The 25,101-nt window shown below is 44.2% G+C and overlaps 1 protein-coding gene across 6 annotated transcripts in view; it reads right to left on the reverse strand.

Moving 5' to 3' along the window:
* The window catches only part of NRF1 (nuclear respiratory factor 1), a 336,328-nt gene that overhangs the window by 208,111 nt on the left and 103,116 nt on the right, over window positions 1-25,101 (reverse strand). For 5 of the 6 annotated variants that reach the window (XM_029615701.1, XM_029615698.1, XM_029615699.1 and 2 more), the window contains exons 6-7: window positions 13,663-13,821; window positions 11,883-12,083 (exon numbers count right to left, since the gene is read on the reverse strand). In XM_029615701.1, the coding sequence (XP_029471561.1) occupies window positions 11,883-12,083; window positions 13,663-13,821 (360 nt within the window). The remainder of the gene's footprint in view (window positions 1-11,882; window positions 12,084-13,662; window positions 13,822-25,101) is intronic. The other variant, XM_029615700.1, reaches the window with a different exon arrangement.

Below are 25,101 nucleotides of genomic sequence, written 5' to 3' on the forward strand. Positions count from 1 at the left end.
CACTGAGAAAATTGTCCATTTAATCCTACTCTCTGTTTCCTGTCTTTTAGCCAGTTTGCAATCCACGAAAGGACATCACCACTTATCCCATGACATTTTACTTTTCCTAGAAGCCTCTCATGAGGAAATTTGTCAAATGCCTTCTGAAAATCCAAGTACACTACATCTACCGGTTCACTTTTATCCTCATGTTTATTAACTCCTTCAAAAAAGTGAAGCAGATTTGTGAGGCAAGACTTGCCTTGGGTAAAGCCATGCTGACTTTGTTCCATTAAACCATGTCTTTCTATATGTTCTGTGATTTTGATGTTTAGAACACTTTCCACTATTTTTCCTGGCACTGAAGTCAGTCTAACCGGTCTGTAATTCCCCGGATCTCCCCTGGAGCCCTTTTTAAATATTGGGGTTACATTAGCTATCCTCCAGTCTTCAGGTACAATGGATGATTTTAATGATAGGTTACAAATTTTTACTAATAGGTCTGAAATTTCATTTTTTAGTTCCTTCAGAACTCTAGGGTGTATACCATCCGGTCCAGGTGATTTACTACTCTTCAGTTTATCAATCAGGTCTACCTGATTAGTAGGACACAAATCTGGAAACTAACATGGACCCCTGAAACATTTTCCTGTCTATGGTGTCCAAAAACCTATTGTCTTTCCCAGGAGGAATGGATGAATGAGGCTTTATTCTTTTTGACCTCTTCTGAGCTGACTCTACTACTACCGATTGATGGGGTAGTTGAGTTTTTTGGAAGCCTGGGATATGTTGGACTAGATACATAGCATCAGTTCTTTTATTCACCGGTGGTATGGTGCAGGGATGCTCCCATAGCCTGTGCTGTAAGTCGACTAGGACTTCATGAACTGGAATCGCCAGGACTTCTTTAGGTGGGTCCACGAATTGGAATACCTCCAGAGTTTTTTGTCTAGTATCTTCTTTAGATTCCAGCTGAAAAGGGGTGGTGTCAGCCATATCCTTGATGAAATTTGAAAAAGAAAGGTCCTCTGGAGGGGATTTCCTTCTTTCTTCTGGAGGAGAAGGTTCTGAGAGGACTTCCTCTGAGGAAGAATCAGTATTTGGATCCTCCCAAGAGTCCGGTGAACGTGGACGAGGAGTTGTCGATGGAATAAGAAGAGATGGCATCGACGGCATCAATAGTTTCTCCAGTGGCTTCGATGGAAATAGTGGAGAAAACGATGGGCGTGGACGTGAGATTCCTGATGGACCTGGAATAGGTTCAGGCATCGGTACTTCCTTCACTATTTCTTCTTCCATCGGTCTTGGCATCAAGACATCTGATGGTTGTACCTGGATGGCACCGATGATTGTGTCCAATTTCACTAAAATTGGCACGAAAAAGGACATATCCGGCATCGGCATAGGTTGGAGTGGAACCAGCGATGGAGTCTACGATGGCATCGGAATGGGCACTGGTGACGGGAGTGGAACTGGTACCGGCGATTGTGCTGGCATCGATGGCGGAATCATGATCGGTACTGGCATCGGAGGCATGTCACAGAGTGCGTCTCGAGCTGCCTGGCGGATGTAACCGTCCAGTTCCGCCCTCTTAGCTGGTGAAACCATAGCAGCTACGGTGGGAGGCAGCGAAGGCGATACCGGTACCTCCGCAGGGCCCTGTGGAGGTACGGTTCCTGGCACCGATATTGGTGGGGGATCGCCTAGGAGTCGAAGGCCTCGGTGGACATGGAGAGTCCTCTCTCTGAGGTTTCTTCGGAGCTGATTCGAGACTCGTCGATGGAACTCCAGTTATCAGATCCAATTCAGGATCGTGAGGCCTCCGGTGTCGATGACGATGTTTCTGCTGATGTTCGACGCCTTTCTTGATGACAGATGTAGACTTTATCGATGATTTTGAAGGGGTCGGTGATGGCCGATCACCTGCTTCATCCGGTCTATGTTTTGTTTTAAGGACGACCTTCCTGATCTCTCCAGCCAGAGATGACTGTGTGGAATTTGAGGTCGATGGCATTAGTTGACGATGGAATAAATGTTCCATTTTCTCCATGCGCAGTCTTCTGCCTCTCGGCATCATCGCTGCACATCTTGGGCACGTCAAAACGTCATGTCCCTCGCCGAGGCAAAGTACACACTCTATGTGTGTGTCACTGATGGACATGGTGCGGGAACAATTCGGGCACTTCTTAAAACCCGTAGCCATAACGAAGGTCAGACAGCCGTCGACGACCTTGTGACACGGTTTAGTGGTAACAGAACCGACCGGAAAAATTTAAAGACTTACCAATGGTTCAAAAAAGGGAGACCCCTACGGTGCTCTAAAGGTTTTCTGAGTTTTTTAAACTTTATGTAGTGAAAATTCACCACACAGGACTCCTTTTACCGCGAGGCTAACGGCTTCGCAGAAAAAAAAAGACTGAAGGGAGACCCCTGTGGCTCGAGGGATCATGGCATGCTGGGCATGCTCAGTAGGCTCAGGATGCCAGTCAAAAGTTTCTAGAAACTTTGACAGAAAGTTTTCCGGGATAGGGCTCAGTCAGTGACGTCACCCATATGTGAGGACTAGCATCCTGCTTGTCCTGGGATAACTGTCATTCCAAAAAAAGGGAAAAATCTGGAATTATCTACTTCTTATAGACCAGAGCTTTCCAAACTTTTCATGTTGGTGACACACTTTTTAGACAAACATAATTTCGGGACACAGTAATTCAGTTTACTAGCAAACCAGAGGTTAAAGGTTAAACGAACTAAATGTATTTCGACAATTTATGTATGTTTCCTTAAATATATACATAATAAAATGTTTCACGACACAACCTATCTTGTGAAAACCTCTCATTTATATTAAAAATATATAATATTCCAAGCTTAATGTTATTGTTCTAATTTATGAATAACAATAATAAAACAAAGTTATTGTGTTATTCAATTTACCTCTTTAATGAGATATATGAGCTTGATGGGATGAACACAGATTTTGAATATTTGGTGTTAATAAGAAAGTCCAAAGGGTCTTCTGCGTAATTTTAAAAAGCTGGCCAGTTTCAAGACTGGAATTTGTAGGAAGGGACAGAATGTCAATATAAATCCTGCACCTCCAGTTCTGTAACTCTGTGCATCCACTGAAATTCCCCCAAACATAAGACGCACCTGACCATAAGACGCACCTAGGATTCAGAGGGGGAAAATAAAAAAAAAAAAAATTTGTTCTAAACCGGCTCTGCGTCTGGGCGTCTTATGGAACAAATTAGGGGAGTGTATAGCTTTTTTTTTTTCTCCCCATTTTGTTTTCGGGTCTGGGGAGGGCCATTTCGGTCCACTCCCCTGATCAGAAAACTTTTCTTTCTCTGGGAACCCCTCCCCCCCCCAAAAAAACCCCCCATCCCAACCCTTTAAATTAACAACCCCCCACCCTCCTGACCCTGAGGGTGGGGGGGTTGCAGTAAATTAAGTCGGCAGGTCTTGGGGGAGTCAGCAGGGGGGGGGGGGGTTTGTTAGATTTTTGTTTGTTTTTTTTTTTATATTCGCTCCATAAGACGCACATACATTTTCCCCCCACTTTTGGGGGAAAAAAGTGCGTCTTATGGAGCGAAAAATACGGTAAGTTCCACCACGGCTCACCGATCTTCATGCTGTGTGTCTCCGGCACACAGCCCAGCGAAACTTCACTGCTCAGCCGCCAGTGGGATGAGGTCCACCGGCGGCTGCATTGGTTCCCACTTGCCGGTGTGTCACGTGCACCGGGCTTGCGAGACACACCTCAGGCGACACAGTAAAGTGTCGCGACACACACTTTGGAAAGCTCTGATATAGACCCATATCACTTCTAAATATGCTAAGGTCCTGGGGAACAGGCTGCTGGGTCTTTTATCTGACAATTTCTCCAGAGCAAGTGGGGGTTTGTCAATGGTCGCACGGTGACTGCAAATGCGCAACAGATATTAGCAAGTTTGGCATGTAGCTCTCAAACCAATACTGGGCCTCTGTTAGTCAGTTTTGATATAGAAAAGGCTTTTGACAACCTCTCATGGGATAATTTGTTTACTGTATTACAAACATATGGGTTTGGTGAAGATTATGTGGCAATGTTAAAAATCTTATATACTTCTCCTGAAGCAGCAGTTGTAGCTAATGGTCTGATCTCTGACTTTTTCACTTTGGAGCGAAGTACATGCCAGGGATGCCCCCCTCTCCTTTTTTATTTTAAGCATTGAGCATCTTAGCAGGCAAATTTTGGTGGACAAAATGGTAGCAGGAATTAGATGTGGGATAGTGGAGGTTAAAGTGGCGCTTTTTGCTGATGACCTGTTGGTGGGTCTCTCGTGGAATCTTTAATGAAACTGACATACATTTTTCAGGAATTTGAACTGGTTTGGGTTCTTTAGATTAATCTGGGGAAGTCCCTAGCATTGGATATAACTGGCGACTGCAGACCGCTTCCCTTGCAATGGGAAAACGGCCATTTGGTTCATTTGGGAATACACATTTCTCATTATCTTTCTCAAATTTACAACTTAAATATACAACCACTGCTGACTAAGACAAAACAATTATTAAATAGTTGGCAACACCTGCCTATTTCCTAGTATGGGCAAATACATCTAGTGAAAATGATTATTTTGCCAAAATGGCTAAAAAAGATGTGTGAGTACGGAACAGGATAAGTCACAATTTATCTGGCAAAGAAAAAAGGCAAGTATGAGTGTTCTACAGCTACAACAGAGGCTGGGAGATGGGGAGAATAAACCTTCCAGACATAAGGCAATATAATGTGGCTTATTTGCTCCGTATGGTCAGGGACTGGCTAAGTGATAAAGGGGTGGTGACCGACCTAATGCTGGATAAAAGCTTAATATCCTCCATGGCTTTGACATTCCTCCTTCATGGGAAATATTTGGAGGTGCCTATATGGTTGCACCAGACTCATTTGTATATAACTATTATGAGAGCCTGGTGATGGGTGAGATGTAAATATAGTCTCCAGTCAGGGGTATTGGTATTTTTACCTTTTAAAGGAAACACAAATTTTAGACCTGACTTGGAAAATGGAGTTTTTTTTCAGATGGGAAGGGGCTATTGAAGGTTGGTCAAATGCTGTTAGATACCCAAGAAGGAGTTATTACTTTTTAGACATTATAAGAAAATAAGATTTGGATACTAGGAGGTTTTTCGCATATTTGCAAGTGCGTCATTATAACGTCCTTGATACAGGTGCATGAAAATGTTTTCAAGGCACGAAAATTCGAAAAGAAAATTCTGCGCCTTACCCAACAATCTGGACTCCTGTCTCAGCTATATCATAATTTGGTAAATGAATGGAATGAAGATCCTCTGTTGGGACAAATGAGCATGTAATCTAGGGACCTGGGTTTGACTTGAGGGAGGACGACTCGAGGTTCTCTAGAGAGGGCACATGGAGATTTATGGCCAGTGCCAACTTGTGAGAAATGAAATTCAAGATTATACACAGATTGCATTATTCCCCACAAAGATCAAAACATTTTGGGATAACAATGGATGGGAACTGCCCTAAATATAGATCCATGGACGGTACATTGTCACATTGTTTATGGGCTTGTCCGGTGATACAACACTTTTGGTGGCAGGGTTTTTCGGCTATTTCATCTTGGGTAGAAGATACAGTCTCGCTGAGTGCTGCAGTGGGGCTACGGGAAATAGCAAAATTGCTTACCTTGTAATAGGTGATAACCAGGACAGCAGGATGTAGTCCTCACATATGGGTGACGTCATTGATGGAGCCCTATTGCGGAAAGCTTTCTGTCAAAGTTTCTAGAAACCTTTGACTGGCACTCTGAGCCCACTGAGCATGCCCAGCATGCCATGATATTCTCAGCCAAATGGGTCTCCCTTCAGTCTCGTATGTAGCAATAAGCTTTAGCAAAAAATAAAATAATAGAACTCCACGGGGTGGCGGGTGGGTTTCGTGAGGACTACATCCTGCTGTCCGGGGATAACACCTATTACAAGGTAAGCAATTTTGCTTTATCCCAGGACAAGCAGGATGCTAGTCCTTACATATGGGTGATTAGCAAGCTAGAGGCTGAGTCATTTTGTACTGAAGGAACACTAAAGTATTGTTGGTGAAAATGAGGCAGCCGAAGATCACAGCAAGTTGGATGTAGAAGGAGTTGGGATTAAACTGGAAACAAGTTCTTTAAGACAGAGTGTCCGTAGGCTGAATCTTGTCGTCCTTCTTTGTCCAAACAGTAATGAGCTGCAAAGGTGTGAAGAGAACTCCATGTTGCCGCTTTACATATGTCAAGAATTGGCACTGAACGATAGTGTGCTACTGAAGTTGACATTGCTCTTACTGAATGTGCCTTTACTCGCCCTTGGCGAGGAAGGCCTGCTTTTTCATAGCAGAACTCTATGCGATCTGCTAGCCAGTTGGAGAGAGTGTGTGTTTGCCCACTGCTTTACCCGGTTTGTTTGGATCAAAAGATACAAAGAGTTGAGTGGATTTCCTGTGGACTGCAGTGCGGTCTAAGTAATATGCTAGCGCACATTCACAGTCCAAGGTATGTAAGGCCCGTTCGCCTTGGTGAGAATGAGGCCTTGGAAAGAATATGGGGGAAAACTATGAATTGGTTCAAATGGAATTCCGTAACTACCTTGGGAAGGAATTTTGGATGTGTCCGGAGTACCACTCTGTCATGTAGGAATTTTGTATAGGGCGAGTACGTGACAAGTGCTTGTAACTCACTAACCCTTCTAGCCGATGTAATGGCTATAAGGAAGATAGTCTTCCATGAGAGAAATTTAGGATCACAGGAAGTCATGGGTTCAAAAGGAGAACGCATGAGCCTTGTTAAGACCAGATTAAGGTCCCATTCTGTGACTGGTGGCCGAATTGGTGGTTTAAGGTGAGTTAAATCTCTCATAAACCTAACAAGAGATTATATGGATATTGGTGCATCTCCCATCTTGATATGGTAAGCTGAGATTGCACTTAAGTATACTCTTACAGATGAGGTCTGGAGACCAGAATCTGAAAGATGGCATAAATAGTCTAGTAGAGAAATTGTGGGGCAGGAGAAAGGGTCAATGTTCTTTTTCGTGCACCACAAAGTAAACCTTTTCCATTTCAAAGAATAGTTTTTACGTGTGGAAGGTTTATGTGAAGCTATAAGCACTTGAGAGACATTGGTTGAAAGATTAAGTGGTTGTAAGGTCAAGTTTTCAACATCCATGCTGTCAGGGATAGGGATTGAAGATTGGGATGGCGCAACCGACCCTGATCCTGAGTTATGAGAGTGGGAGCTACACCCAGGCGAATTGGTTCTCTGATCGAGAGGTCTAGAAGTATGGGAAACCATACTTGTCGAGGCCAATATGGGGCAGGAGTATCATGGACCTCTTGTCCTGTTGTAGTTTCACTAGAGTTTTGGTTATAAGCGGTATTGGAGGATACGCGTATAGAAGGCCGGAGTTCCAAGGGCGAGCAAAGGCGTCCTTGGTTGGCCTGTCTGTGCAGAGCGCAGAACTTGTCCACTTTGTAATTCAGGTGTGATGCAAAGAGGTCTATTGTTGGTTGTCCCCAACGTTAGAATATCCTGGTCGCTACTAAGGGATCCAGGGACCACTCGTGTGGTTGGAACTGACGACTGAGGCGATCTGCTACTACGTTGTGGATGCCCGCTAGATAAGTTGCTTGGAGAAACATAGAATGCGTCAGGGCCCAGTTCCAAACCTGTGCGGCTTCTTGATAAAGGAGATACGAGCCCTTACCTCCCTGTTTGTTCAGGTTCCACATGGCTACTGTATTGTCCGTTTGAATCAGAACAGTCTTGTGTGAAAGGCAGTCCTTGAACGCATGCAGCACATAACGTGTAGCTCGAAGTACCAGGAAATTGATTTGAAATGTTGCTTCGAGTTTTGTCCAAGTACCTTGGGTCTGGAGATTGTCTATGTGAGCTCCCCAACCCAAGGTGGACGCATCTGTAGTTAACGTTATCTGTGGGACTGGTTGCTGGAAGGGTAGGCCCTTGCGCAAGTTGTCCTTGTTCGCCCTCCAAAGTAGAGAGGAACGTAGCTGGTGGGTTACGTGAACTGGAGAGGACAGTGGTTGAATAGCTTGGATCCATTGTGACCTTAATGTCCATTGGGTTATTCTCATGGCTAATCTCGCCATAGGAGTAACATGAACTGTGGAGGCCATGTGGCCCAGTAAAGTTAGAAACTGATGAGCTGTTGCTTGTTTCTTTGAGTGAGCGAGTTTGCCAATAGGGAAAGGGTTTCTGCCTGATCTTCGGGTAGAAAGGCTTTTGAGAGGATGGTGTTCAATTCTGCTCCGATGAATTGAAGCAAGTGAGATGGGACTTTTGATAATTGATGAGAAAACCCATGGAGTGAAGTAGAGTAATTGTTCGGTTGAGAGAAGTTAATGCTCCTTGTTGAGATTGACTTCTGATGAGCCAGTCGTCTAGATAGGGGAAGACATGGACACTTTCCTTGTATAAGTGTGCTGCTATTACTGCCAGGCATTTTGTGAATACTCTGGGAGCTGAGGCAAGTCCGAATGGTAGGACTCTGTACTGGAAATGTTGATGACCCACCAGGAAGCGCAGATACTTGCGATGAGGGGGAAATATTGGAATGTGAGCGTAAGCGTCTTGTAGATCCAGAGAACAAAGCCAATCTCCTTGTTTGAAGAAGGGGAAGCATGGTGCCTAAAGAAACCATCCTGAACTTTTCTTTCTTTAGAAATTTGTTGAGATTTCTGAGGTCTAGGATGGGATGTAGGCCTCCGGTTTTCTTTGGAATGAGGAAATAACGAGAGTAGAATCCTCTGCCCTGCTGAGTCCGGGGCACTGGTTCTACAGCTCTGGTTCTCAGAAGGGTGGATACTTCTGCTTGTAGATGAATTATGTGAGTTTCGTGTAATGAAAGAGGTTTTGGAGGAGAATCTTTTAGAGTTGAGAGGAAATTGAGTTGGTAACCTCGAGATATGATTGAGAGTACCCATTGGTCTGTTGTTATCTGAAACCAATGGTTGTAGGAGGAGCAGACTTAGCCTCTTACTGGCAGGTTCGGTTTTGGATTGTAGAAATGGCTTTGGTCTCTGGTGGTGGCCTCAAAAACCTGCAGCCGGTCCCGTCTGCGGTGGCGGTTGAGGCCTAGCAGCTCTAGGCTGTCTGGGTTGAGATCTTTGCTGCGGATGAGAAAATCTACCTCTGGATGCTGGTGGATAATAACGTCTCTGCCTGTTGAAAAGGTTTTCGAGATTCTTTCCTTGGTGGACGGCAAGACAGTGATGAAGCAGAGTCTTGCGGAACTGACGACAGTTGGCGCAATATCTCCGTGTGTTGTTCTTTGAGTTGGGCCACGGCATCCTGCACTTTCTAGCCAAAGAGGTTGTCACCTACGCAGGGCAAATCCACCAATTTTTCCTGTACCTCAGTTCCATCTTTTCTTGTCGCACTTTCCGACCTTTAGCGGTCATTTCAGCACATTTTGGGCAAGATGTTACATCGTGTGACTGGCCCAAGCAAAGTACACACTCGAGGTGAGGATCCGTAATGGACATGGTCCGATTACAATTGGGACATTTTTTGAATCCCATGGAAATGCTACCGTCGATGAAAATGTGAAGAAAAAAGCATTTACTCGAATGAGTCGGAATGAGAAAAACTTTACTCACCGGCCAGTGGTAACGAGGGAGACCCAGATATGGGAGAGAAATTATCACTTTTAAATCTGATTTTTAGTCAGAATTGTGTGAGAAAACTCACACAGGCTCCTGCTCCGCGATGCCAAAAGCAGCGCGGAAAAACAAAGACTGAAGGGAGACCCCTGTGGCTGAGAATATCATGGCATGCTGGGCATGCTCAGTGGGCTCAGAGTGCCAGTCAAAAGTTCTAGAAACTTTGACAGAAAGTTTTCAGCAAAAGGGCTCCATCAATGACGTCACCCATATGTGAGGACTAGCATCCTGCTTGTCCTGGGATAAATTGGATGATTATGATGTGCTGATAAATATTTGGTATTATTGGTGCAAAAATCTTGTTATATGGTAAAAACAAAAATGTATTATGTTGCAGTGGTTAGCTGTAGACCCCTGGAGACCGGTTGATAATGGAAAAATTGTTTGTGCTCAAAAGTACAGTTAAATGTAGGCAGCAATTTTTGAAAATTTGGAATCTATTTCTTAATTCACTGATTACTCGACTCCGTAGTATGATTATTAATTCCTTAAAGATACCAGTATAACCTATCCAGGGAGTGGGGAGGCATAACAGGAAAAGTGTGGGGGGGGAATAGGGTGGGGAATTTTTTCAGGGTGTACCATGTGAAGCTGTTGTATAGTTGCGCTGAATTTTCTGTATAATTGTATACAATTGACGCTGCAATCAAGCAAAGATATGTTTATGTTTTTTGAGATTACATGTATGCCTTGCGAAATGAATACACAGATTTCTTTCATAAAAATACAGTGAAAGGGCAAATTTGATACCTGCCTGTGGGACCAACAAGTGCATGGAGTTTCCCTTTGAGGATGTGGGTGGCAAGCACACTGTGGGTACTTTGATGCCTGTGTATTTTTCTGCCTCAATTGAAGCATGTGCAAAGTACACACCTGAAGGTTTGCAGTGATTTGAAGATGCAAATGCCCCTCCCGACCTAACCTCAGTTTTTGACGCATGTAAAATTACATGTGTTTACTTTTACTCACATATGGAAGGGGGGGAGAGCAATTTTTAAAATGCATTTATCCACATATACATGCTTGAGTATTACCCCCTTAATGCAGTGGCATATCCAAGTGCAGCGGCAGCATTTATCGCGACACCGACTGGCTGGCAAGCTCGTGCATGCGCTTGTGTTGGGTTTCTGTGGTAACAGCAGTCCGTGCCTCTCCATGAAGAAGTGCACCTAAGAATGGCTGGGCCACACGAGGAGATTTACAACGCAGAACCTACTCCCAAACCTTCCTCCCCCTATCCACGAGCCCTGTTACAAACCCTTCTCACTACCATTCATGTCAGGATGGGTCCAAAACTGGGGCATCACAGACAATCAATCATGGGTGCCAAGTTTGTTTTTTTTTCTCCTAATTGGACTCTACCCTTCTTCTTCTATGCATCAGGTCTCAGGAGGGGAAAGTTACAGTCTGTGAGTCCCTTCAAACCCCAGTACACATTTATCTTGAATCTCACTTGTAGGTATTGCTGCTCTATGATGGCCAAGTCCCTGGTGATTTCTTTGCGAGCTCTATGTCTCTCCATGAAGCCATTATAGGCTGCTCTCTGCATGAAGGTGAAAGTATCACCTCTATGATAAGCTCAACCCACCCCCTCCCCCTCCCCTATACATTAATATTCAATGGGCTGCCAGGGTTAGTAATACAAGAATTTGAAAACCTTTAAAGATAAATCTGGTTATCTCAGTGTTATTTGTTGCCACCAATTCATATTTCATTCATATTTTTTAAAACTTTTAAATGAAAATTTGGAAGTTTTAGAGCGCAGTTGAATTTGTTGCAAAGACCTGCAACTTGCGAAGCAGAGACAATAAGAAATTAGAAGAAAAGGACTCAGCAAGAAGGTCCAATCCTGTTGCTTCAGTCTGTAAATTTCTGCTCCCATTCCATTGCTGCAAAATATTGTTTTGTTTTGTGTTTTGTTTTGTTTTTTTTTAACTCCTACGGTACCAATTCTGAGGAGTCATTCATGAGGACTCCTAATCCTAAAAGAGGGTGATTGCACTGCACCTATCTGTAAAGAACTAAAGGCAAAACCGAACTGTGTGAGGGTGACACAAATGACACATCACAGGAATGGCAGTATAAAATACACGTTTGTGCTTGGGTGGAGGACAAACCCAAGAGCGATAGAGAGAGAGAGACGTGGCTGTTGGCGGACTGTTCCTAAGATCTGACTCACCTGTATAAGTGACACAGTGCCATCAGGGTTACTGATGGTCTGTACCACTGTCTGTGACGGGACTAGATGAGCTATGCTGTGTGTGGTTGCCACCTGCTGCTGGGTTTGCTGATCCTCAAAGGCATACAAGAGGTCCTCCCGGCCGTGCTGTTTATAACAGTTCTTTACAATTGTCCGCAGTGCTTGGGTCCATGACACCTGCTAAGTCGAACAAAAAACAAGAAAATATTCAGTGCTCTTGCCTGGTAGTCCAGTGGGTAGCAGATACGTGCAGAAATTACAGAACAGAAACAGGTAACTCTTTCTTTTACAAAGCAGCTAATTCCTATTTCAAATCATCACTGTGTCTCATTAAACATAAAATAACTTCGATATTAAGACAATCTTCTTTTCTAACTACCCACACCACAGATTTTGTGTGTGCAGCAGAGCAGTGCCACGGTGACAGACTTATTAGAGTTGCACGCCGCAGGCTGCCCTGCGATTGTCTGAAACCCCTAATTCATTGCAGGTTTCATGGATGTGGATTTCTCCTAGGCACTTAAGAGGAATACAACTCATAGAAAATTCAGCCAGAACATTTTATAATATTTATTAACAATCTCAGCTAGGTGATCCTGTTATAATCATCATATGCTTTCAAAACCTGAAGAACTGCAGGGTCAGCAATCCCTGTGACACTTACCATCAACACTGAGACTTCCTAACCCCACACACTGCAGTCAGCACTTCCTGTGACTTACCCCTCCACACCGAGTCTTCCTAACCCCACACACTGCAGTCAGCACTTCCTGTGACCTACCACTCCACATGCACACACACTGCAGTCTACACTCCATGAGACTTATCCCCCACATTGAGTCTTCTTAACCCCACACTGCAGTCAGCACTCCCTGTGACTTACCCTACACTAAGTCTTCCTAACACCACACACTGCAGTCAGCATCCCTGTGACTTATCCCTATACTAAGTCTTCCTAACACCACACACTGCAGTCAGCACTTCCTGTGACCTACCACTCCACATGCACACACACTGCAGTCTACACTCCATGAGACTTATCCCCCACATTGAGTCTTCTTAACCCCACACTGCAGTCAGCACTCCCTGTGACTTACCCTACACTAAGTCTTCCTAACACCACACACTGCAGTCAGCACTCCCTGTGACTTATCCCTATACTAAGTCTTCCTAACACCACACACTGCAGTCAGCACTCCCTGTGACTTATCCCTATACTAAGTCTTCCTAACACCATACACCGCAGTCATCACTTCCTGTGACTTACCCTACACTAAGTCTTCCTAATACCACACACTGCAGTCAGCACTCCCTGTGACTTATCCCTATACTAAGTCTTCCTAACACCACACACTGCAGTCAGCACTCCCTGTGACTTATCCCTATACTAAGTCTTCCTAACACCACACTGCAGTCAGTACTCCCTGTTACTTACCCCAAACACTGAAAACTTTAGAATTAAAAGTTTAATTTTTCTCAACTGGGGCACACAGTATGGTTGAGTCCCAAGTCACAATTTCCTTCTTGCATAGTCTTTCAATGTTACTCTTCTTATGTAAGATTTATGAATATTTATTATAGGTCAGATGTGGAAGAACAGGGTCACTCCTCTTTTTTCTGTATTTAAACAGTTGTTTTTTTCCTTCTGCATTTCTCCTCCACCTGCATTTAACTGTGATACTGGGTTGTAGTCGACGAGCTGCAGACCATGGTAAATGCCTAAATATTAAACTTGCAGTTATTTGCATGAAGAACTCACCCTCTGTTTCTGCTCCTCCGTGCGGACATCACTGCGAACATTAGCCCACGGGATATCCTCAGGCCACCAAATGGGTTTGCAGCTCTCCTTCCCCCAGCCAGGCTTCCCTCGCCCTGTGGAGTACTTCAGCATTTCTGGGATGAAGGCACGCAGCTGAGCCTTAAGAGGGAAACACAAAAATGTTCCAGGACTTTGGCAGGTAGTAGCAAACGGGCCTCTGTAAATTCCCCACAGAAAATGGGTTTCCACGTGCCAGTAAGTCACATGCCTCCTGACATTCCCTCTCTCACCAACCTGCCTTCCACCCAGACCCTTAAATGAGACACCAGCAGCATATAAAGGGCAACATTCAAAGACAGTTACCCCAGTAAATACCTCTTTACCCAGGCAAATTGCCCTCGCTCAGTTCAGCTACAGCACCTGTGGGTGGCCACGGTGAAAGTACTTTTATGGCTGCTTTGTAAGGAAGCGCCCCTAGAGGGGCGTCGTGATCACTGTGCAATGGCAACACCTAGTGGCTTGATGTAGGGTCCATGACTGCAGGGTCCTGGAAGAAGCCCTGGTGCAGGGTCACTGACCGAGGACTACCCTCTCTTTTTTTTTTCCTAAGGACCTAGCAGTTTCCTCCTGCTCCTTTGGGCTTCCAGCTTAATTGGAGCCACTGCTGCGCTCTGGGCACCATAAGCCTTCGTTCGCAACTACCTGTGGATTTTTTTTCTTCTACTTTAAATCCCTCCCACATACCTAGTTTGCTCATTGCTGCGACAGTCTTGGTCCTGCAATCATGGGCCTTAAATACAGACACTAGGCAACATCCTTGAGCAATTACCATGACACTCTACCTCCACAGCATCCCTATCCCCCAACCAACCTGGGGAGATCAAACTTTGGACCTTCCACAGGTCATGCCCAGCCCCAGTTCTAACTGGAAGCCCAAAGGAACAGAAGAAACCATTGTGTCAATAAAACCCCCATAAAGAATAAAGGGGCCAGCTTGCTGGCTCTATAGCAGAGTCATACAGTGTCTCAGGAAGTGGCTAGTGGCTGGGACATGAGCACACGCCTACCTCCTGGGCTGACAGTACTGAATAGGTAGTACGCACAGTCTGCCGGGGCAAGGGAAGCTCAGGTGATGCTCTCTAGTGATACTTATCGGTCGACTGCCTGCAGCTTTTAGCAAAGAGTTCCCGAAGGAGCTTCGATAGGCCTTGCTAGAAATGATTTTTCTCTATATTTAAAGACCTTTCAGAAACTGCTCCTGTTGATAGGGATTTCTTTACAATCCACAGACAGAACCTGACAGCTGTAACAATCAGCTCTAGTGCATCATAGGATGACTTTCAAGGTTGCAATATTTTTTTTCTAGATCCTTTTTACCGATTTTTAAAAGGGCGCACTGCCCGAGGAACAAAACCATCACAATATTTAAATTGTGCTACTATGATTCTTGTATGAACAAGTCTCAGCCAGTCAATCAGCAACATTATATAAATAATTTGGTAGAACAGAGTATAGCTTCATTGTGTAGGGTCTCTGTTCTGTGATTGGCTGCCCATATCAATATCCTACTATAAAAATACAGATTAAATCCAAACACTGGAAAATATTTATTACAAAATTTATGATAGCAATAAGGCATGCCATAGTGTTTACTGTAGCAGGATATCTGCAGATCTCAGATAGTTAAGGAGCATGAGGTCAAACACACCCGAGTTATCATCATCCTTTATTTATATCACACTCTTTCAACAATGGAATTCAAAGTGTGATTCAAAATATTTCAGCTTTCCAATAAACGGGTTCTTCAGTAATTTGGACCTCAATGGGTGTGAATTACAGCTCACGGAATACAGTTGTGCTCATAAGTTCACATACCCCTACCAGAATTTGAAAGATGTGTAGCATGTGTACATGAGTGATCAGACCAAACACATCTGTTATTATTAATGTGTTTCAAATTAAACTATCATGCATCACAGAATAGCACAATCATTACACAAACCATAGTAATAAAGGAAATCATAAAATGGTCCAGTTCAAAAGTTTGCATACCCTTAGTTCTTAATATCGTGCATTGCCCCCTTTTGCATCAATGACAGCTTGCAGTCTCTTCTGATAGTTATGAATGAGACCCTTTATTTTCTCAGGTGGTAAAGCTGCCCATTCCTTTTGGCAAAAAAGCCTCCAGATCCTGTAAATTCTTTGGCTGCCTAGCATGAACTGCATGTTTGAGCTCTCCCCAGAGTGGCTCAATGACGTTGAGGTCAGGAGACTGTGATGGTCACTCCAGAACCTGCAGACACTGAAGGGCAGCCTTATGTTTTGGATCATTGTCATGTTGGAAAGTCCAAGTGTGCTCCATAGGCAGCTTCCTGGCTGATGAATGCAAATTCTCCTCCAATTTTTTCTAAGAGGCTGCATTCATCCTGCCATCAATTTTGACTAAATTCCTTGTGCCGCTGTAGCTCACAACCCCTTCCCCCCTCCCCCTAAAAAAAAAAAAAAACAGCAGAGATCCAACTCTATGCTTCACGGAAGGGATGGTGTGCTGCTCTTCATAGACCCTGATGATTCCTCTCCAAACATACGGGGGGGGATTTTAAATCCCTGGCACGTGGAAATACCAGGAGATATACGTGTGGCTGAGCCGTGCACACACCCAGCACATTTTCCAAACGACCCGGCCACACGTGTATCTCCCAGTACGTGCATTTAAAAAGCGGCGGGTCAGCATCATTGGTGAAGCGCGTGCCGGCAGCTGGCTGGTGCGCGCAACTTACTTCTGCTCGTCAGAGCAGGTAAGTTTTTAAACAAAAAAATAGGGTAGGTGGGATGGGTTTAGGGGTTGGGGTGGAGAGGGAAGAGGGAGGAGGGTTAGTTGGGGGATAGCAAACCAAAGGCCCGATCGTGTCGCAGCGCATTTATTTTTTACAAAATAACCCTCCCTTGCGCACGTGAGTCGGAACCCGCGCGCGCAGATATAAAATCGGGCGCACATGTGCGGAAGGGTATCGGATTTTTTTTTTTTTTTTTTTTTTTTTTTTTTTTTTTTTTTTTTTTAACATGCACGCAGCAACATGCGCATGTTCTAAAATCGGTACATCCATGTGTGAGCGCCGGGAACAATGCACGCATGGACGCCCGCACAGTCTTTTTAAAATTTACCCCATAGTGTTTATGGTCATGACCATAAAGTTCAATTTTGGTCTCCTCATTCCAAATTATTTTGTTCCAGAAGTTTTGAGGCTTGTCTGGGTGCTGTTTGGCCTATTGTAAGCAGGCTGTTTTGTGGCGTTGGTGCAGCAATGACTTTTTTCTGGCAGCTCTACCATGCAGCCCATTTTTGTTCAAGTATCTCCTCATTGTGCATGCTGAAACACCCACACCACTTTGTTTTAGAGAAACCTGTATTTCAGAAGAAGTTGCTTGTGGGTTTTTCTTTGCATCCTGACAAATTTTCCTGGCAGTTGTAACTAAAATCTCTCGGTCTAAGTGATTGTGGCTTGCTAGTAACAGAACCCATAATTTTCAACGTCTTTATCAGAGTTTAAGAACATAAGAAGTTGCCATAATGGGTCAGACCGAGGGTCCATCAAGCCCAGCATCCTGTTTCCAACAGAGGCCAAACCAAGCCACAAGAACTTGGCAAGTACCTAAACACCAAGAAGATCCCATGCTACTGATCCAATTAATAGCAGTGGCTATTCCCTAAGTAAACTTGATTAATAGTAGTTAAAGAGGAGGAGTTGGGGTGTCACCGGGGCCGACTCTGCGAGGACGGCGCGGACAGCGAAAAGGTAAGGAGCCTTTTCGCTGCCTATTTCGCGCCCAATAACTACACCTTTTATGGTGTATGGTGTAGTTATTCGGCGGTGCGATTGCTGCTGGCTAGTGCAGGACCGCTCCCCGTTTCGCCCCCTGTGACCACCGGATTTTCTAAGTTCTGCGAACTTAGAAAATCCAGCCCTAACTGCACTAACTACATCCTCTGACAACAAATTCCAGAGCTTAATTGTGCGTTGAGTGAAAAAGAATTTTCTCTGATTAGCTTTAAATGCGCTACTTGCTAACTTCATGGAGTGCCCTCTAGTCCTTCTATTATCCGAAAGTGTAAATAACCGATTCACATCTACTCATTCAAGACCTCTCATGATCTTAAAGACCTCTATCATATTCCCCCCCCCCCCCCAGCCGTCTCTTCTCCAAGCTGAACAGCCCTAACCTCTTCAGCCTTTCCTCATAGGGGAGCTGTTCCATCCTCTTTATCATTTTGGTTGCTCTTCTCTGTACCTTCTCCATTGCAACTATATCTATTTAGAGATGTGGCAACCAGAACTGTACACAGTATTCAAGGTGCGGTCTCACCATGGAACAATACAGAGGCATTATGACAGTTTGAATAGTACTGACTGGTACTTTCAAATCTTTGGATCTCTTTTTATATCCTTTACCTGATTTATAAAGTTGAACTACTTTTGCTCAAAGATCCTTTGACAGTTATTTTGCTTTCCCCATGCTTCAGAACCACCTAAATCAGTGCAGCCCTGGATTAAATGCACATGGGTTTCTCAAGAGCCAAGAAAATCTAACTATTTATACATGGATACTAATTACAACCAAACAGGACCACAGGTATGAATATCTATCCTTAACTGCCATCTCAACCTGTGTGTGTCAACTTGAGTGCATATTATCAGCCCAAACATTTAAGGGTAAGCAAACTTTTGAACAGAATCATTTTATTATTCCCTTTATTGCTATGGTTTGTTTAATGATTGTGCTATTCTGTGATGCATGATAGTTTAATCTGAAAATGTTTAAAAATAAACGACATATCTTTTGTCTGATCATTCATGTTTTCTTAAAATTCTACTTCAAAGAAAAAGCGGTTCAAGATAAAATGAATATATACAACCAACAAAATAATATTGCATCCAAACATGCTTATCATACCATAAATGCTCAAAGATTTGGTGTCTGGACAAAATCACGAGTCAGAAAAACCTTTTTTTTTTGTGTGTGTGATGAAATCCTACATAAATGTGATTCTTAAATATAATTTTAACAAAATTTTCCTTAAAAGATTCTTTATATATAAATCTGGAAGCATATTCCTAAATAAAAAGAGTCTCATAGAGATGGTGTGATAAGTACATTTGGGCGTAATATTATTTTGTTGGATTATTAAAATGTTATACATCTTACAAATTCTGCCAAGGGTATGTAAACTTATGATCATAACTATAGATAAAGGTACATTATTAGGCATAAATACAGTATGGTAAAGATACAATTACAGTAAACTTAGGCTTCAAATAAGTCTAGGGTACATCAGTAAGAGAATTCAGGAAGTATAAGAATTCAGGAAGTACATATTAGCAGAATATAAATCAAATAAATAAAAATTAAAAAAAACCAAAACCATTACAAATACAAATGATTCAGCAAATATAAGGCAGGCGCTTCTTTTAACCTTAGGCAAGTCACTTCACTCTCCATTGCTTCAAGGACAACTTTAGATTATAAGCCTTTTGGGGACAGGGAAATACCTACAGTATCTGAATGCAACTCACCTTGAACTGAACACAAATAAATAAATAAATATTAGCATTTTACAGATATAAGGAATACATGTCACGAACGTTTGGGGATATGATGATGATGTGATGATCTGGTAGGGGTGGTAGTGACTTTTGCGCATTTAGTGGCCGAGTTCATGAAGGTCATCGTAAGGGCTACATAAATTTGATGGAATGGCAGACTAGATGGGCCACATAGTCATATTTCTATGTTTCTAAGACTGTGAGGGTTCAAAGATTCGGCTGTGGGCCAAAGACTACTACAAATAGCCCGGTTTACAATTGTTTCCTGAAAGTGAGGAAGTCTGGGGCAAGCCTGACCTCTCGGGGCAAGGAGTTCCAGAGGGTGGGGACTGATCCTGAAAAAGTTTTCTTCCTGGGATTTGAGACGCATTTCCTTGAGGGCTGGAACCACTAAGCGAGCTTGAAGTAGTGAGCGCAGTGGCTGAAGGGATACTTATAGGGAGAGTCGACTGGTGAAGTAGGATGGTGCCAGGCCCTTGAGAGCCTTAAAAGCCAGGACCAGGATTATACTAATACCCCAACACTGTAAACCTTCTGCCCTTCAAGGCAATAAAATTGCCACATCATGGTGGGTTTGTAATAGGAATGCACCAGTGCCACATCATGTTTGCTGAATACGGCATGTAGCACTGCTGCATTCCCATTACAAACCCACTAACCTAACACTCATACTATGCTTTACCTCATCAGCGTATGACTTTTAAAACTCTGAAAAATGTATGGCATGCAGTATACTAAACATGTTTTATTTAACCTTTCTTACTGTCTCGTTGATCCTCCAGACCTTTATTCTGTTTCACGCTGCTGCCTTCGGCTCTCCCCTTCTATCCCCAACCCCACTATTTAACCCCACCCCTTTTCAAACCTGCTTTCTCTCTTTCATCTTAATCGCTCTCCTCCTTCGCTTTTGTCTTCTTCTCTTCCGGTAAGTTTGCATTTTAAAACATTTAATATCTGTACTAGGCATCGTATCTCTGTCCAATTACCTTATTGGTCTTCGCTCTATCCCCCCATTATTCACCATGAGGTACCAACATTTGAAGGCTTCATCCAGCTAACTGGACAAAGGCTACAAATTCTTTTTAGAATTAGTTGGACAAAAGTCAAGATTTGAATATTTACCCCCAATGAGCTGTGCGCGCCAAGGCTATCTGGACAAAAAGAGGCAGTGCTGGAGGCATCCCAGGAGCATGGCCACATTTTAGCCAGGGAGCACACACATTGAGCACCATCTGGCTAAAGCTGCACATGCAATTCTGGTCAGAAAAACAGCCGTCTGAATCCAACTGTATCCGGGTAAATTCAGCAGCAGGCTTAAGCGCATGAGTCCCATTAAATATTTGAATAAAGATATCCAGATATCTTTCCCCGATTAACTTATCCATGCACCGGCTCTCTGAATATCAGTCTCCATCATTATAACCCCCTCCCTTCCCCCATGGCTGACTTGATGTGACTCAAGGTTCCCTTGCTGGTGAAAAAAAAAAGAAAAAAAATAGTGGGTGAAAGGGAAATAGAACCTAAGGTTACTAAGAGCCAAGAGAAACAGATAAGTATGAGAAAAAAAGAAGTGTGAAGCTTGCTGGGCAGACTGGATGGACCGATTGGTCTTCTTCTGCCGTCATTTCTATGTTTCTATAACTCATTAGCAATGCTCCGCAGACAGGAGGGGGGGGGTCGCTCTCTGCTCCCTCCATATTACTCTGCAACGCGCCTGAGCTGCTCAGATTCAAACAGACCGGAGACCGGCACTCGAATCTCCTGCACCACACCGCACCGTGCTACAGTCAAGCCACAGGGATGCCGCAATTAAAAATAACATTTCCAAACAGACAACAGAGTTCTTACTCTTTTTCAACTATTTTAAAAGTAAAGCACATTTTTATGCCAAGACATTTTGTAGGCAAAGGAACACATTTTACTGAATTATTTCAAGTCCTGTGCTCTAGTCATGTGCCTTGCAATGCACCTAGCATGTGTATCAAAATCCTTTATGGTAATGTACTGTGTACATTACTGCTGACTTATTAAATTAATCCAAATGAAAAGGAACTCAGAAGGGCTGTCCAAGAACCAAATTCCAAGCTTAATCCAGAAGCTCTACAGACCTTACTTTATTCATGACAGGCGCTTTCATACTGCAGAGTACTGATAGGCATTTTGAAGAGTTCTGCTTTTACACTATGGTTCACCATGAGCACAGTCATGCCAAGCTGTGAGAGTGTTTATGGTTCAAGATATTGTTTGTTTTCATTTTTATGCTGTTTGTTACTTCTGTTCTCCACCCCGAACATTTTAGATGTGTGTGGAATACAAATTCTTTTAAATAAATAAAAATGGAGACTATATTCTTCAAAAATCTAGCCAGCACTCGAGGAATAAACCAGTCAAGTCTTTGCATGCATGGGTTAGACAAGCTTTTTAAAATCCTCCATAAAGCCTGCCCACAGTCTGTTATATTTAATGAAAGCTTTGCCAGGTTTTCTGAAGGGATGTTAAGTGACTTGCTCAAAGGTCCACAGTAAACGCAGATAGGAGAGTGGAAATGAGTTTCATAGCTTAATGCTCTAAGCACTGCCAAGCCATCGATAGTGAGTTCTGCCAATAAATCATTGATTCCTGAAGTTATGAAAGAGGAGATGACATTGTGAGGCGACGTCTTTTGTCTGCCCGACAACTCCTCTGACCTTGTACAGCATTACTAAGCCCCTGTGCAATTCTCACCTGCTTTTAGATCACCCTCTCTTCAGAGTAATAAACGCCCCCTACGCTTCTCTTGTAAACTAAGCAAAGTAGTTACTGTAAAAAAAAAAAAAAAGAGATCAGGGTGGAGATTTTAGTGACCACTGATCAGCTGCCAAAAGACTATTTCAGGAATGCAGTGTCAAAAAATCTAGACATGTCATCTGTCTTTAATTAACAGGAGTGACAGCTTCCCACTGAAGAAAGCAGGCAGCTTGATATAGCAAATGTTGCTTACCTGATGTAACAGGTGTTCTCACAGGACAGCAGGATGTTAGTCCTCACAAATGGGTGACATCGAGGATGGAGCCCACCACGGAAAACTTCTGTCAAAGTTTAAACAGAACTTTGACTGGCCCCTACTGGGCATGCCCAGCAAGGCACTGACCCTGCAGCCAGCAGGGGTCTCCCTTCAGTCTGATTTTCAAAGCTACAGGCAGTGCCTAAAAAAGTAAAAAGTAAAACGAACCCAACACCGCGGGGTGGCGGGCGGGTTTCGTGAGGACTAACATCCTGCTGTCCTGTGAGAACACCTGTTACATCAGGTAAGCAACATTTGCTTTCTCACAGGACAAGCAGGATGGTTGTCCTCACAAATGGGTGAGTACCGAGCTGAGGATGTCCTGACGTGCACCAAATGCACCCAACGGCGTGCAACAGGCACAACAATTGGGGTGGAATTTGGGAAAGGGCATCCGCACCCTACCGGGCAGGTGGAAGGGTGTTGGTACATCATGTTGGAAAAAGGTTACGCAAGACAGATTGGCCGAAGATGGAGTCCTGTCTTCCAGCTTTGTCCAAACAATAGTGGGCTGCAAAAGTATGGAGAGAACTCCAGGTTGCAGCTTTGCAGATGTCAGGAAGCGGCACCGATCGAAGGTGTGCTACTGAAGTCGCCATGGCCCTCACAGTGTGTGCCTTGACACGGTCTTGAAAAGGAATGCCAGCTTGCTGATAGCAAAAAGAAATGCAGTCCGCCAACCAGGAGGAAAGAGCCTGCTTACCCACAGGATGTCCTAACTTGTTAGGATGGAAAGAGACAAATAATTGAGTGCTCTTCCTGTGAGCAACTGTACGGTCTAGATAAAAAGCTAGAGCTCGTTTGCAGTCTAGGGTATGCAGAGTCTGTTCCCCGGAGTTGGAGTGGGGCCTGGGAAAAAAGATAGGTAGTATGATGGATTGATTAATATGAAACTCAGAAACTACCTTAGGTAAAAATTTAGGGTGAGTGCGGAGCACCGCCCGGTCCTGCAGGAGCCTAGTGTAAGGCGGATAGGTGACTAAGGCCTGCAATTCACTAACCCTGCGAGCTGAAGTGATAGCCAAAAGGAATAACACTTTCCATGTGAGATACTTTAATTCACAGGAGTGCAAAGGTTCGAAAGGAGGTTTCATTAGACGACCAAGAACCAGGTTAAGGTCCCAAGATGGGGCCGGAGGACGTAAGGGTGGCTTCAGATGGAGCAAGCCTTTAAGAAAACGTGTTACCAGGGGTTGTACTGAAATAGGGACACACTGTACACCTTTATGGAAGGCGGCTACCGCACTGACATGCATTCTGATAGAAGAGGTTTTAAGACCTGATTCAGAGAGATGCCATAAATAGTCCAAGAATTTGGAGATTGGACAGGAAAGGGGATCAAGGGACTGAGAAGTGCACCATGATGTGTACCTTTTCCATTTGTATGAGTAAGACTTTCTTGTGGAAGGCTTTCGTGAAGCTATCAGGACCCGAGAAACGGAATCTGAAAGGTTAAATGGTTGAAGGACTAACCTTTCAACATCCATGCCGTCAGGGACAAGGCTTGGAGGTTGGGATGGAGGAGGCATCCGTCGTTTTGAGTGAGCAGATGCGGGTCCTTTCCCAGAGGAACGTGCCTGCGGATGGAGAGATCCTGGAGTATTGGAAACCATACTTGGCGTGGCCAGTAAGGTGCTATCAGGATCATGGTTCCTCCGTCCTGGCGTAGCTTCACGAGAGTCTTTGACACAAGAGGGAGTGGAGGGAATGCATAGAGCAGACCGGTTGTCCACTTGAGGGAGAATGCATCTCTCGGCCGAGAGTGCTGGCTCCGAATGAGAGAGCAGTAATCGTCCACTTTGTGGTTCTGAGGGGACGCAAAGAGGTCTATGCGGGGAGAACCCCACTTGTGAAACAGAGAGGTCGCTACCAGAGGATCGAGTGACCACTCGTGTGGTTGGAAGACACGGCTCAGCTGGTCTGCCAATACATTGTCTACTCCCAGCAGGTAAGTGGCCCTGAGGTACATGGAGTGGGAGAGGGCTTCCGCCCAGATCTGCGCAGCTTCCTGACACAGAAGGAAGGAGCCTGTGCCTCCCTGCTTGTTTATGTACCACATGGCCACTTGGTTGTCCGTCTGGATTAAGATTATCTGATGAAATAGATGATCTTTGAAAGTTCGGAGCGCATAGCGGATTGCTCGAAGTTCCAGGAAATTGATCTGGTGTTCGGCTTCCTCTTTGGACCATAACCCTTGGGTTTGAAAGTCGTCCACATGGGCTCCCCAACCGATGTGAGAAGCGTCGGTGGTTAGGATTACTTGCGGATCCGGTGGAAGAAAAGGTAAGCCCTGAAGGAGGTTGACCTGAGTCGTCCACCAGGTTAAGGATAGGCGCAGCGCTTGTGTGACTGTGAATATGGAGGACAGAGGCTGAAAAGCTTGAATCCATTGGTGTCGTAGAGTCCATTGTGTTACTCTCATGGCTAGTCGGGTCATGGGAGTGACTTGAACCGAGGATGCCATGTGTCCTAGGAGAATGAGGAACTGGCGAGCCGTGGCAGTGTTCTGAGACTGGAGCTGGCGAGCCAGGGATATTAGGGTGTGGACCCTCTGAAGAGGAAGGTAAGCCTTTGCCTGTAAGGTGTCCAAGTCTGCCCCAATGAAGGATAAGGTTTGAGATGGGACTAAGCAAGATTTCTCGTAATTGACAAGAAACCCTAAGGAAAGGAGTGTTTGAATTGTCAATTTTAGGGAGGATTGAGCTATCTGTTGGGTGGAGGCCCTGATTAGCCAATCGTCCAGGTAGGGGTAGACGTGGACACCTTCCTTCCTTAGGAATGCTGCTACCACTA

The sequence above is a fragment of the Rhinatrema bivittatum genome, chromosome 9, assembly GCF_901001135.1.
Source record: "Rhinatrema bivittatum chromosome 9, aRhiBiv1.1, whole genome shotgun sequence".
In the NCBI taxonomy this organism is placed as follows: Eukaryota; Metazoa; Chordata; class Amphibia; order Gymnophiona; family Rhinatrematidae; genus Rhinatrema; species Rhinatrema bivittatum.